This window comes from Arachis ipaensis, chromosome B1 (assembly GCF_059453495.1).
Source record: "Arachis ipaensis isolate K30076 ecotype BB chromosome B1, ASM5945349v1, whole genome shotgun sequence".
In the NCBI taxonomy this organism is placed as follows: Eukaryota; Viridiplantae; Streptophyta; class Magnoliopsida; order Fabales; family Fabaceae; genus Arachis; species Arachis ipaensis.
The window spans coordinates 139,107,580-139,120,450 of NC_142436.1; the positions used below are offsets into that span (position 1 = coordinate 139,107,580).

The 12,871-nt window shown below is 34.1% G+C and overlaps 1 protein-coding gene across 1 annotated transcript; it reads right to left on the minus strand.

Annotated features, from left to right (window-relative positions):
• Positions 1 to 9,495: 9,495 nt before the first annotated feature.
• LOC110266778 (uncharacterized) lies at positions 9,496 to 11,125 on the minus strand. The gene is made up of 3 exons (XM_021111790.1): positions 10,805 to 11,125; positions 10,567 to 10,668; positions 9,496 to 10,419 (listed from the first exon to the last, which is right to left on the minus strand). The coding sequence occupies exons 1-3, from the start codon at positions 11,123 to 11,125 to the stop codon at positions 9,496 to 9,498; spliced, it is 1,347 nt and encodes a 448-aa protein (XP_020967449.1).
• Positions 11,126 to 12,871: the final 1,746 nt, after the last annotated feature.

Below are 12,871 nucleotides of genomic sequence, written 5' to 3' on the forward strand. Positions count from 1 at the left end.
TAAACGACAAGATGGTGACTTCTTTTGAAATGACGCAGTGGGGAGACGCAATGGCGAGCCAGAGGACAGAGAAGTGGACAAGGTGGAAGACGCAGCAACAGAGAGGAGAAAGGACACGAAGACAGAGTTACGGAAAGAAACGCCGCAAATAGAGAGCACGACACGGTGAGGATCATGGCACGGTGAGGTGTGACGATGCGGTGAGAAGAGAGAGTGGCGAGATGATGGCTGCAAAGAGGTTGGATGGAGTATGGACAGCGTTAGGAATTTCTAAATTGAAGAAGAGTTATGCAAATAATGATTAGGAGTTTTGGATTTCTATATATATAATAAACTATTAAGGACAATTCAGTAAATTTATGAATTTCGGGGATTAGCGATCTCCGCTCGAGTTCCCGCACTTACTTTGGGGAAATTTTGTCTCCCGTTCCCATCCCACAGAGAAAATTTTCCAGAGTCAGATCTCATTCGGAGCAGTCCCTGTAGAGATCCTCGTGTCTCGAGGAGTTTTGCCATCTCTAATCCCATCTCATATATAGAGTAAGAATTTTGTGGGCCATTGTAATAACTATGGGTGTCAACTTTTAAGAGGAAGAAACATATATATTATAAGAAAGATTTATAAATAAAAGATTATATACTAAAAATTAAATTTAGATAATTGAATAATTATTAATTATATATGTTTATTTTTTAATTACATTTTATCTATTTATAATAATTTAAACAAAACTTACTTTTACTTTTATATTAATGTATTTTCTGTTTTGGACAATTATTTTGAAATAAACGGATTAAAATTATATATATGTGTATATTTCATTGTTTATATTCATTGTTCTTTTAATGTCAGTTACTTCAGTTTTTTCTTCTTTTTTTATTCTCTAATATTGTTTACTCTCATTTTTCTGTATCAATGTGTATTTTTTGTTTACAACTATTTATTTTTGAAGCTTTTAACTACTTTTAAATTAAAAATTTGGAATGCGTTTAGAATATACATTATTAAGATGCTATAAGGATGGTATAAAAATTTCTTCTTATTAAAACACTGATCCCTTTCTGTTTATTCTTTTTATGTTGATATAAATTCTAAACAAAGAAAGAAAATTAATCATTTTTTTGGGTTAGCTTTGTTTTGTAGGGGAAAAAAATATAACTAAATCATATTTATTAACATAATCACGAGTAAATTTTTATAACGGTCCCTGAAATTCATACAATTACCTGATTTGATTGTCGAGATCCTAATTTTTTTATAATGGACTCCCAGATACAACTCTAAACACTATAGTGGTCCTTGTTCTTGTTTTCGGTTGCAGTGCTAACATGTCATGATTTGTCATGCTGGAGTGAGCCAAAATATTGTCGTTTTAGTTTGGCACCCACTTTAAGCAAAAACAATATCGTTCAAGTCAAATTAAGTATGTAAAACAGTTTTGATAAAACATCCTCATTTCACTCATCTTCTCTACTTCAACCTGCCCTGTTAATCTTCTTCTTATTCCTCCTCCTCTCTTCATCAATGGCGCTGTCGTAGGGTTTTGTTGGTGGGGTTAAAATTCTTGCATTCGGAAGACATCTGAATCAGGTCTCAGTTCATCATTCGTCTCCTCCTCCATCATAAGCAAGAGGTTCTGTCATTGTCGTTGTTAGCGAAGGTAATTTTTTTAATTCGTTTTTTGCAATGCGTGATAGTTCTTCATTATGTTTATGCTGTGAGTGTTGGTTAGTGTTTTTTGCTTTTTTTTTTGTCAGTATAGTTCTAGGGTTTGATTTGGTTAGGGTTTTACGAGGATGCTCTGTTTGATTATTTTACATTTAAATGAGACAAAATATTAATTTCTAATACTTTATAAAAAGAGACAAAATATTAATTTCTAATACTTTATAAAAAGATTATTTGGTTTTTAATCACAGTTTCATAATTTTTTTCAATAATTTTATTGTGTTTTTCTAATTATGTTGGCAATCTTTGCTTGTACTTGCTTTGTTTTTGAGCAAGTATAATAAATAAGATGCAGGAACAGGATTAACCCTTGAAAGGGCTTTATTGTTTGTCATTCTTTCACTGGTCATTTTTATTATTTTGTTGTGGTTGTTTTGACGTTTTCTTGTTTTCTGTTATATAAATTACAAGAAAAATGTTGAATATCGTCGGATGTTAGCAGCAGATTTATCGGCGGATATGGCAATAAATTTGTCGGCTAAAAAATTTACTGTCGGATTAGATTTTTCGACAATAAATTCGCCGGTAATATTTGGAGGGAATAAAAGAAAAATTGGTGTGAGTATTACCATCGGAATTACAGGCAGATTTATTCGCCGGTAAAGCTCAATTAATGAATTGCTACGTTTTGGTCATACGCAATGCATTACCGTCGAATTTATCCACCGGTAAATCTGACGGTAAACTTGATCTAAATTCAAAATGCGCGGCCGTCTCCCCTCACTTTCGAGAACACTCTTCTCTCTCCCCCATTCTCCTGTCTCTTCTCTCTCCCCTGTAACTACCTCCGGCAGCCCCTCCGACCACCCTCTACCAGTGCTGTCCACCTCCATTCTCCTCCAAAGTCTACATCAAGTCGTCTGTATCGTGTTTCATTGTCTCAAACGGAGTTTCTCTCTTTGTCTCCTCCACCGCCGTTGGAAGAGCTGCCGCTACTGCTCCCTCTGTCGCCAGAGTTGTGTCTCTCCTCTGTCATCTAGGTAGGTTACCCTTATCCCTCTCTCTATTCCATCTTGTTTTCATTTTTTCAAATAAAAAATTCTAACCCCTTTTTGCCCTCTCCGAGGTGCGTCCCCTTCCTCTCCCAGAGTTTGAAGCTTCGAGTTCCTCTGTCCACCACTCTGCGAGCTTTGCCGTCGCCTTGTCATCGCCTTCTGCCTCTCGTCACCGTCACTTTTAGACTTGCTTGCCTCCAGCTCCATTCTTTCCAGCGTTCAGGTATAGTGCACGACTCTGTTACTCGATTCAGTTCTTCAGCATCTTGTTGCTGATTGTTTTTCTTCAACCTCTGTCAGTTGTTCTTCTTGTTGCTAATTCTTCTTGTTAATTGTTATGTTGTTGTTGCATAAATGTTCAGTTCTTGTAGTTATTATTTTTTTTGCTGTTATTGTTCTTGATTACTTAAATTTTTTGCTACTAATTATTCAGTTCTCATCGTTATTGTTGTTATGGTTCTTGTTAATTTGTTAGTGATTATTGTTATTGTTGTCATTGTTCTTGTTGATTTGTTAGTGATTGTTGTTGTTGCTAATAATTGTTCAGTTCTATCTTGCTAATAATTCTTTTGCTAATTGTTTGTTAAGTGTTATTAAATTTTTTTCTATGTAATTATTGAAATTATTTACATAGATATTATTGTTCTTGCTATCTATTTATTGTTCTGGCGGTTATTTATTTGCATACTAATTTCTGTCTATTTATTAATCTTGTTTGGATATTTCTTTTGTTATTTGACTTGTGCAGACTTGGATGAGATTATATAACACTTTGATTGATGTAGAATTTTTAATTTGGATGAGATTTTATGGTTTATATTAGAATATAATTATGATTTGTGTGTTTATTTATATATTATTTTATTATAATTCAGTTATTCCAATTGAAGTACGGTTGAACTTTTGATCCAGTGAACCAGTAGCTAGATTGAATAATCATTCACTGTTGCTAATAAATTGTGTCAGCTAAAGTAATAAGATGTCGCTACAGCATTTCTTGGAATTTTTCGATGGCGAGCTAATGAGGTCTGATGCAAAACCTTGCTCCAGGTTGCTGAGACACACTGCCGGGATATACAGTGTTGGTGGAGCCTTAGAATTTTGGGTCCTTTATCAATTACACTTTGGTTTGTTTTATTCTTTTGTTCCCTTATTTATGTCTATGTATCTTATTGTTCAACCACACTTGCAACCCTTTGATTCTTCAATCACACTTGCAATTAGTCAAAGAATTGGGATCAAGATAGATGAATGGGAATATACGATAAATTAGTTAATTATTAATATTATAAATAGTTTAGTATGGTTGATTCTTTATGTAATATAGTAGTATTGGTATAGCCTAATCTCTAATGCTAATCTATATTGCTCTTTCGATTTCTAATTTAATTTTGTTATATTTTTGTAATTGAGGGTTTGGTGCATTTTAAATATGATTTTCCTACTTAATTGAATTCTCTTTTTTTTTTATAATAAACTTTGATATTTAAACTTGTTTGTGAACTTTCAACTAAAAATTATAGACAAATTATTATAAGAAATTGTAAAACTTTGAATTTTGTTAGTTTATAAATTATTAAATTTAAATATTTAAAATTATATATTGAATTTTCAAATAATTTTTTTTAAAAAAATTAAGATTTAAGTTTACCGTCAGTTAAATCCATCGGTAACTATTAATTTAATTATAAATAATAAATATATATTAATGTCGGATTTACTGGAAAAAAATTCGACAGCAACAAGCTCCAGAATTTTGCAATTAAAAGTTTATATCCGCCGGTAATTAGCGGCGGACGAAAAAATCTACCAGTAAATAGTTATTGGCGAGGTTTATATCGTCAAATTTATTCTGCCGCTAAATCCGATGGTAAATAGGTTACTGGTGGATTTTTTTTGGTAAATCTGCTTGTAAATCCGAACAACATTCTTGTAGTGGAAAAAGTTAAAGCTCAAATGGAAGGAGATTTTTTTGTGTAAGTGAGAGTTGAATAATCATATGGGAGTTCTCACACCAATCATTAAAAGTAGGTTGGACAATGTCAGAAAGGAGCCTAAGTCTTGAAAACCTATCTGAATAGGGGACAATGGTTATGAAAAGATTAAAGTTCATGGACATCCTACTAACCATGTGGTTGATTTAGGTAAAAGAATATGTACCTGCCAATTTTAGATGCTCACAGATAATATACATTAAAGTTATGAATTTTTATTAGCCTTAGTACATGTGGACTCTAATTTTGTTTGCAATGTTGATCCGATGCTGGAATTCCATATGTACATGCCTGTGTCGCACTTTCTCGGGTCAACAAGTTTCTAGAAGAATTTTGCCACAAATAGTTCACAATAGAGGCATATAGGGAGACCTAAAACCACCACATCAATCCGATTCCTAACCCACCTTTGTGGTTAAAGGTAGATGAATATTACAGGCCTCGAGCACCAAAAGTTAAGAGAAAATCAGGGGCACTTAAGATGAATAGGAGAATAGATGCAGAAGAAAATGGTAGAGGTTCTAAACAGTTACAAGCTTACCCCAAGGCCCTTTAAATTAGTGGAGACAATATTCATTTAAAGAGGCACCTTGGGGCATTCACATGTGGCTTTTATGGTGAAAATGAACACACAAAGAGAGTGTGTAAGAAAAAAAGAGCAACTGGCTATAAATAAAGAAATTGGAGGAGATGCACCTCCAACCGAATAACAAGATGAGAAAACTAAGCCAGCAGTTGAAGAAGTTGTATCTGACAAGACTCCATATGATCAACTGCCTATGACAATTATCAATGCACTAAACAATCATCATGCATATACTCAGGGTCAGCCTGTGGAGATCGAGCTCTCTTAGCCAACTGGGTCTGAGTTAGAAGACTCTCAGCAGTTACATTGATTAATATTCAATCTAAGTTCATAATTGAGTATTGAGGATTCTAATGTTATTTTTAATCATACAGGTTATTGTCTAACCAAGGCCTCCAAAGTTGCTCCATAGGAGAAGGTCCTCCCCATCAGCATATTCTGTACTAATGAATTCAATGCAAGGTGCTAGTTCTAGAACAGCAATAAAGATGGAAAATTTTTTAAAGTTCGTGCTAACTCCAGGATTCAAGACACCAAAAAAGACGAACTAAATAGTTTAGATAATACGTTTAGGGCTTTATTTTATCTAAAAAAAACTTTTATTGGTTTTGATGTAGCTCTCTAATTATGGTGGCATGTTGGTTTAGCACATTATTATCTTTTGAATTATGTTTGCTTATTTAAGTAAGAGTAATTATCCAAATCAGTTCCCAAGGATTTTAAAAGCGGACATTTTAGTCCCCAAGAAAAATTAATACACAAATTAATCCCCAAGATTTTACTCCGGCAGACAAATCAATCCCCAGTTTATTTTCTGGCAAAATAATTATCCAGATCAGTCCCCAGAGATTTTAAAAACGGACATTTTAGTCCCCAAAAAAAATTAATATACAAATCAATCCTAACGTTTTTCTCTGTTAGACAGAACAGTCATCCATAAAAAATATTATTATTATTATTATTATTATTATTATTATTATTATTATTATTATTATTATTATTATTATTGTATCATAATTTATTGTATTTTTTGAACAAAAGTAATAATAAATTTATTCATCAGAATTTTATATATATATATATAGTCACTAAATAATAATAATAATAATAATAATAATAATAATAATAATAATAATAATAATAATAATAATAATAATAATAATAATAATAATAATAATAATAATAATAATAATAATAATAATAATAATAATAATAATACATTCTTTTTCGTTAGAAACAAGTAAGGTGAATAATGATGATTTGAAATTCAAATTAAAACATTTTCATTTAATACAAACATGATTTTTAAAATAGGACATTTTTTGATTATATTAGATTCAAAAATATCAAATGGTTTCAACTTTAAATTTTTTGTAGAATAATCTTTAATAATTTATTGATTATTATTATTATTATTATTATTATTATTATTATTTAGTGAATATATATATATATATATATATATATATATATATATAAATCTAATGAATAAATTTATTATTATTTTTGTCTAAAAAATACAAAAAATTATGATACAATATTATTATGCAATTAATAATAATAATAATAATTTTATTTTTTTTGGATGGAGGATTGTTATGTCTAACGGAGAAAAACATTAGGGATTGATCTGTGTATTAATTTTTCTTGGGACTAAAATGTTCGTTTTTAAAATTCTTGGGGACTAATCTGGGTAATTATTCTGCCAGAAAATAAACTGGAAACTGATTTGTCTGTCGGAGTAAAACCTTAAAAATTGATTTGTGTATTAATTTTTCTTGAGAACTAAAATATCCACTTTTAAAATCCTTAGAGACTAATTTGGATAATTACTCTTTTAAGTAATTTTCCTTGAAGTTTGTCAATTATATAAATATATTACTCTTTATGGTTATTTGTTGTTTAGTTATTTACTTGAAGTTTGTCAATTATCTAAATATATTACTCTTTATGGTTATTTGTTGTTTAGTTATTTACTATCATATCTTAAGCAAGCACTAATCATGGAATAAATTCTTTAGGATCTCAACGATGCCATAAAGATCATTCATTCATATATATTATTTAGCTCATTCATTACATAGATTAAACAACAATATACACCCTTTACACCTTACATAACATTACTACAAATGACACCAGTTACAAACAGAACCAAACCAACTAAATGGATGATCGTTTTTTGACCCCAAACTTCATCTTTCAACTTGCCAATTCTCCATGCAAGATTCATCTTTAGTTCATCATCATGAGTTACAGGTTCTTGAATTTTCATTTTCATTATATCCAATATCAGCCCCCACAAACAATCCATACCACCTCTTTTCACTTATCTGAAATGAAAATAAAATTAGAATATGCTGAAAAAATAGAGAAAACGAACAAATCCACACAAAGAACTAACTTTTTCACTCACATTATAATTGAGACAACTAAAGAAAGGTTTGTTTAGATTTAAATTTGTTCCAGACCATCTCAAAACAGGACGACAGCTATAGCCACACCATTTAAGCACTCATACTGCCCTCCCTCGATTCTGCATCCTCACAGAGTAGCCATTAGAATATGATCGGATGGAGCTCCTTGCGTTAGTGCTACTATCTCCTATCATAGTTTCTAAACATCAACATTAATCATCGAAGAAGGAAAAGAAGATTAGAGTTATATACATATTGAGTGAGAGAACAAATTGAGTATAAATTGAAATTAAGCCACGTCACCTAGTTGTTGAGAATGTCCAGCGTGACAACAGATGACTACATCAGCATTTCAAAAATTGACTTATTACCGAAAATGAGAACAAAGACCACTATAATACTTGGAACTGTATTTAGAAAATCACTATAAAAAAAATTAAGATCTCAAAAATTAAATCAAATAATTACGTGAATTTCAAAAACCATTATAAAAATTTACTCACATAAAAACTGACGCCTTTATAATGGCCCACAAATTCCTACTCTATACACTTGAGATAGGATGCATTATAATCAAGTAGGGGTGAGCACGGATCGGTTTGGTTCGAATTTATGGTAAAATTAGAATCGAACCGATCAAAATATAATTGGTTCGGTTTGGTTTGAATTTGTATTTTTTTGTACATGTATCCTAACTAAACCAAACCGATTAAGAACGGATTGGTTCAGTTCGGATAATTGGCCAGGTACCCGATGACTTTGAAATTCATAAAAAAAAGCCAAATTTTTATCTTAAAAATTTAACAAGTACAATAAACATGTAACATCAATAGAAATAATCCAAACATGTTAAACACCAACTACATTAAAAACTAAACTCATTAAAATTCAAACATATTAATAATGAATAATCATTGTCTAATGAAAAATCATATATATATATATATATATATATATATATATATATATATATATATATATATATATATATATATATTATTTAATTAATATATGATCGGGTTCGCAGGTTGGTTCGGGTTCCGCACCCCCAAAACCGATACCCGAACCAATCACTAACAAAAATCATCGGTTTAGTTCGGATTAGATCCGATTACCCGTTGATTTCAGAACCAATTTAATTGATTCGATTCGGGTTCGGACAGGTAATCGGGTTCCTGCTACCTGTGCTCACCCCTATAATCAAGCCATCCACTGGAACAATACCAAAACAAATCGAAGAAAGGTATTACTATTAGAATTTTTAAGTCAGTTTTTGCCTTACTTTGAATTTGTGATTTTCTCTAATAAATTGAATTTGTGATCTCCTCTAATAAATCGAATTAGTATATTTTGATTTATTAGATTAAATTACATGCTAAATTAAATTGACTTAATTAAATTTATATGTAAATATTAAACTCAAGTCAATTTGATTTAATTTACATAAAATTATTTAAGATAGACATATAACTTATTTTTTTTTTAAAATATCTGATAGATTAGAAAAATTATAACAGGATTTGTGAAAAATTTTTATAATGGGAAGAAAGTATACTAAATTAGTGTTGTATTACTAGTGAATAGCATGAATGAAAAGGAGTACGAACATAAAACGTTTCCCTGCTTTGAGTGAGGGTGACACTTCAGAGTCCAATTCTCTAGTGGACAAATGATAATTCTCTACTCTTTTCTGATGCTACTTTTGCCCTATATCAATCATTCTCATACTCAATCGTAACTAACTTTGCCACATAAGCATTCTAGAAGCAATTTGTTACATCACATAATCCTGGTGCCAAGTTGGGCATTTCTTTCTTCTAGGGCCCAACATCTCTGGCCCATGACTCTCTTCTTTTTCATCTTCAATTGGTTCCTCTTCAGCTGGGCCTTGTTGGTTTGGATTTGGGGTTGCATCAATTATCCCCATCTCCACTATGACCTTGTTCTCAAGGTCCACATCTGGGAACTCCCTGCTAAGTTCAACCATATCTACCCACGTGGTCTCATGGCGAGGAACTCCTTCCCAATCAATAAGAAGTTCAATTCGAGATCCTGTCGGAGTGGAGACAACACGACTTACTATGATGGCGGCTGGGCACGGCTGCAGAGAAGATGAAAATTCAGCTGCTGATGGCACTGACACTGGCGGAGGACCGTGGAAGGGTTTCAGCACTGACACATGAAAGACCGGATGAAGGGCACACGACTCCGGCAACTCCAACCGGTAAGCTACCTTCCCTACCTTCTGAATGACTTTGTAGGGACCATAATATCTCTTCCGTAGTTTATTATGTGGCTCCAAGGATAGGGAGCGTTGCCTATAAGATTTAATCTTGAGTAAAACACAATCCCCAGGGTTAAATTCCATGTCCCTTCTATGTGAATCAGCTTGCTTCTTCATTTTATTTTGAGCCCTTTGAATAAAGTAAGTCAGTTCCTTATTTAGAACTTCCCTCACCTTTAACATCTCATCCACCTCTATAACACTCGTAGTACCTGAGGAGTACCCAGGGAGTACATTCATGGGAAATCCAAATAAAGCTTCATGCAGAGTCATGTTAATAGTACAATGGTAGGAGCCATTGTAACAGAACTCTGCCCATGATAAATAAGAGGTCCACTGTTTTGGATAGGTGTGTGTGAACACGCGTAGGTACTGCTCAAGTGTTCGATTAACCACCTCTGTTTGTCCATCACTCTGAGGGTGATATGCAGAGCTATAAAGTAACTTAGTCCCACTTAATTCAAACAAATTCTTTCAAAATCGACTCAAGAAAATCGGATCTCGATCCGAAAAAATAGTAACAGTAAAGCCATGTAACTGTACTACTAAATTGATGAATACCTGTGCCACATCCTTGGCTGTAAACCCAGGTTTCAAAGCACTGAAATGACCCACTTTGATGAAACGGTCCACCACCACTAAGATCCCTGTAAACTCAGCTGACTTAGGAAGTTGCACAATAAAATCCATGGAAATATCGGCCCATGGTCTAACCGGAATTGGTAAGGGCTGTAGCAAACCTTTAGACTTGGCGGGAATGTACTTAGTGACTTGGCACTCTTGACAGTTCTCAACAAACCTGTGAACTTGGGCTCGCATTCCAGGCCAAAAAAAATGACTCCCCAAGGGCCTTATAAGTCTTGAGAATTCCCACGTGACCGCCCCTAAGTGACGAGTGAAACTCTTGCAACAATAATTCCCTCAACCCTTTGAAATCGGGAACCCAAACCTGCCCTTGATACATCAAAAGACCCTCCTTCATCGCATAATCTGGTCCTAATTCCCCTGTTTTCAACTTAGCAAGGAGGCGCAGCATGGCTGAATCAGTTTGATTCCCTTCCAATAAATCCTCCATCAGTGTGAGATGGACTGAGGTGAAAGCCCTGAATTCATGAGCCATAGTTGTCTCTGGATGCCTGGACAGTGTGTCTGCCACCTAGTTTTGTTTTCCCGGTCGGTATTCTATGTCAAAATCATATCCCAGTAATTTGTGCAAATAAAATTGTTGTTCAGGGGTCAACACAACCTGTGTCAGCAGCTCTTTTAAACCCCGATGATTAGTTTTTACGGTAAATTTTCTGCCTAGTAGATAATGACGCCATTTGGCAACCGCCTGAGTAATGGCATACAACTCTCAAATATAGGCAGAAGACATAGCCAACTTTGGATTTAGTTTCTTGCTAAAGTAGGCTAAAAGGTGCTTATTCTGGGACAGGACAGCACCTATCCCAGTGTTAGATGTATCGGTCTCGACGGTAAACCTCTGAGAAAAATTCGGAAGGGATAGCACAGGTGTGTGAGTCATGGCTGTCTTCAATTTGTCAAATGTCATGTCTGCTTCAGCACCCCAATGAAAACAGTTTTTCTTTAGCAATTCAGTGAGTGGATGAGCCAGTTGAGCATAACCCAAAACAAATTTTCGATAATAGCCTGTTAACCCAAGGAAACCCCTCAATTGCTTAAGGGAAGTTGGCTTCGGCCAAGCTTGTATTGCCTCAATTTTAGAAGGGTCAACCTTAATTCCCATAGAGCACACAACATGTCCCAAATAATCAACCTGATTTTGACCAAAAGAACATTTAGAAGCTTTAGCATATAGATCATGAGTACGTAGGACAGCAAGAGTAGTTTTGAGATTCTCTAAATGATCCGCCCATGTACGGCTGTAGATGAGAATGTCATCAAAGAAAATAGCTATGAATTTTCGTAGGTAAGGTTGAAAAATCCGATTCATGGTAGCTTGGAATGTAGAAGGGGCATTAGTAAGGCCGAATGGCATTACCACAAACTCATAGTGACCCAAATGAGTTCAAAAGGCTGTCATGTGCACTGAATTTTCATTCATTCTGATTTGGTGGTAGCCCGACCGCAGATCAATCTTAGAAAAATATTCGGCACCAAAGAGTTCATCAAGTATCTCCTCTATAGTTGGTATAGGAAATTTGTCCTTAACCGTAATTGCATTGAGAGCCCTATAATCAACGCAAAAGTGCCAACCCCCATCCTTCTTTCTTACCAAAAGCACCGGGCTAGATAATGCACTATGGCTTTCTCTAATCACACCAGTTTCAAGCATCTCTGTGATCAAACGCTCCATCTCCTCTTTCTGAAATTGAGGATATTTGTAGGGTCGCACCTTAACTGGCTGGGCACCCGGTATGAGCTCAATTTTATGGTCAATCTCCCTAGTGGGAAGGAGCCGTGTAGGTTCCTCAAAAACCTGTTGGAATTCTTCCAAAATATGCTGAATATCTATAGGGGTTGTTGGTTTGTGTTGGTCTCTCCCTCAATCATTCTCAGGTGATAGAATGTAGTAATGACCTCATTTGTCACCAATTTCTGTAGCATTCTATTACTGAGCCCTTCTGATTGCAATAGCGTTTCCCCTTGTAATTTCACCTTCAAATCATGCACCACAAACTCCATAGTCTACAACCCGTAATGAGTAGTGACATAACCAAGACCCATAAGCCATTGGACACCTAGAACCAAATCTGCACCTTGCAAGTCCAACATATACGTGCTGATGTTAAACTTGTAGCCTTGGAGAATCAAGGCAATTTTCCCACACTGTACCTGACAGCCAATACTATCTCCATTTCCCACTAGTACTTGTAAAGGAGTCACATCACGCATAGGAATTGCA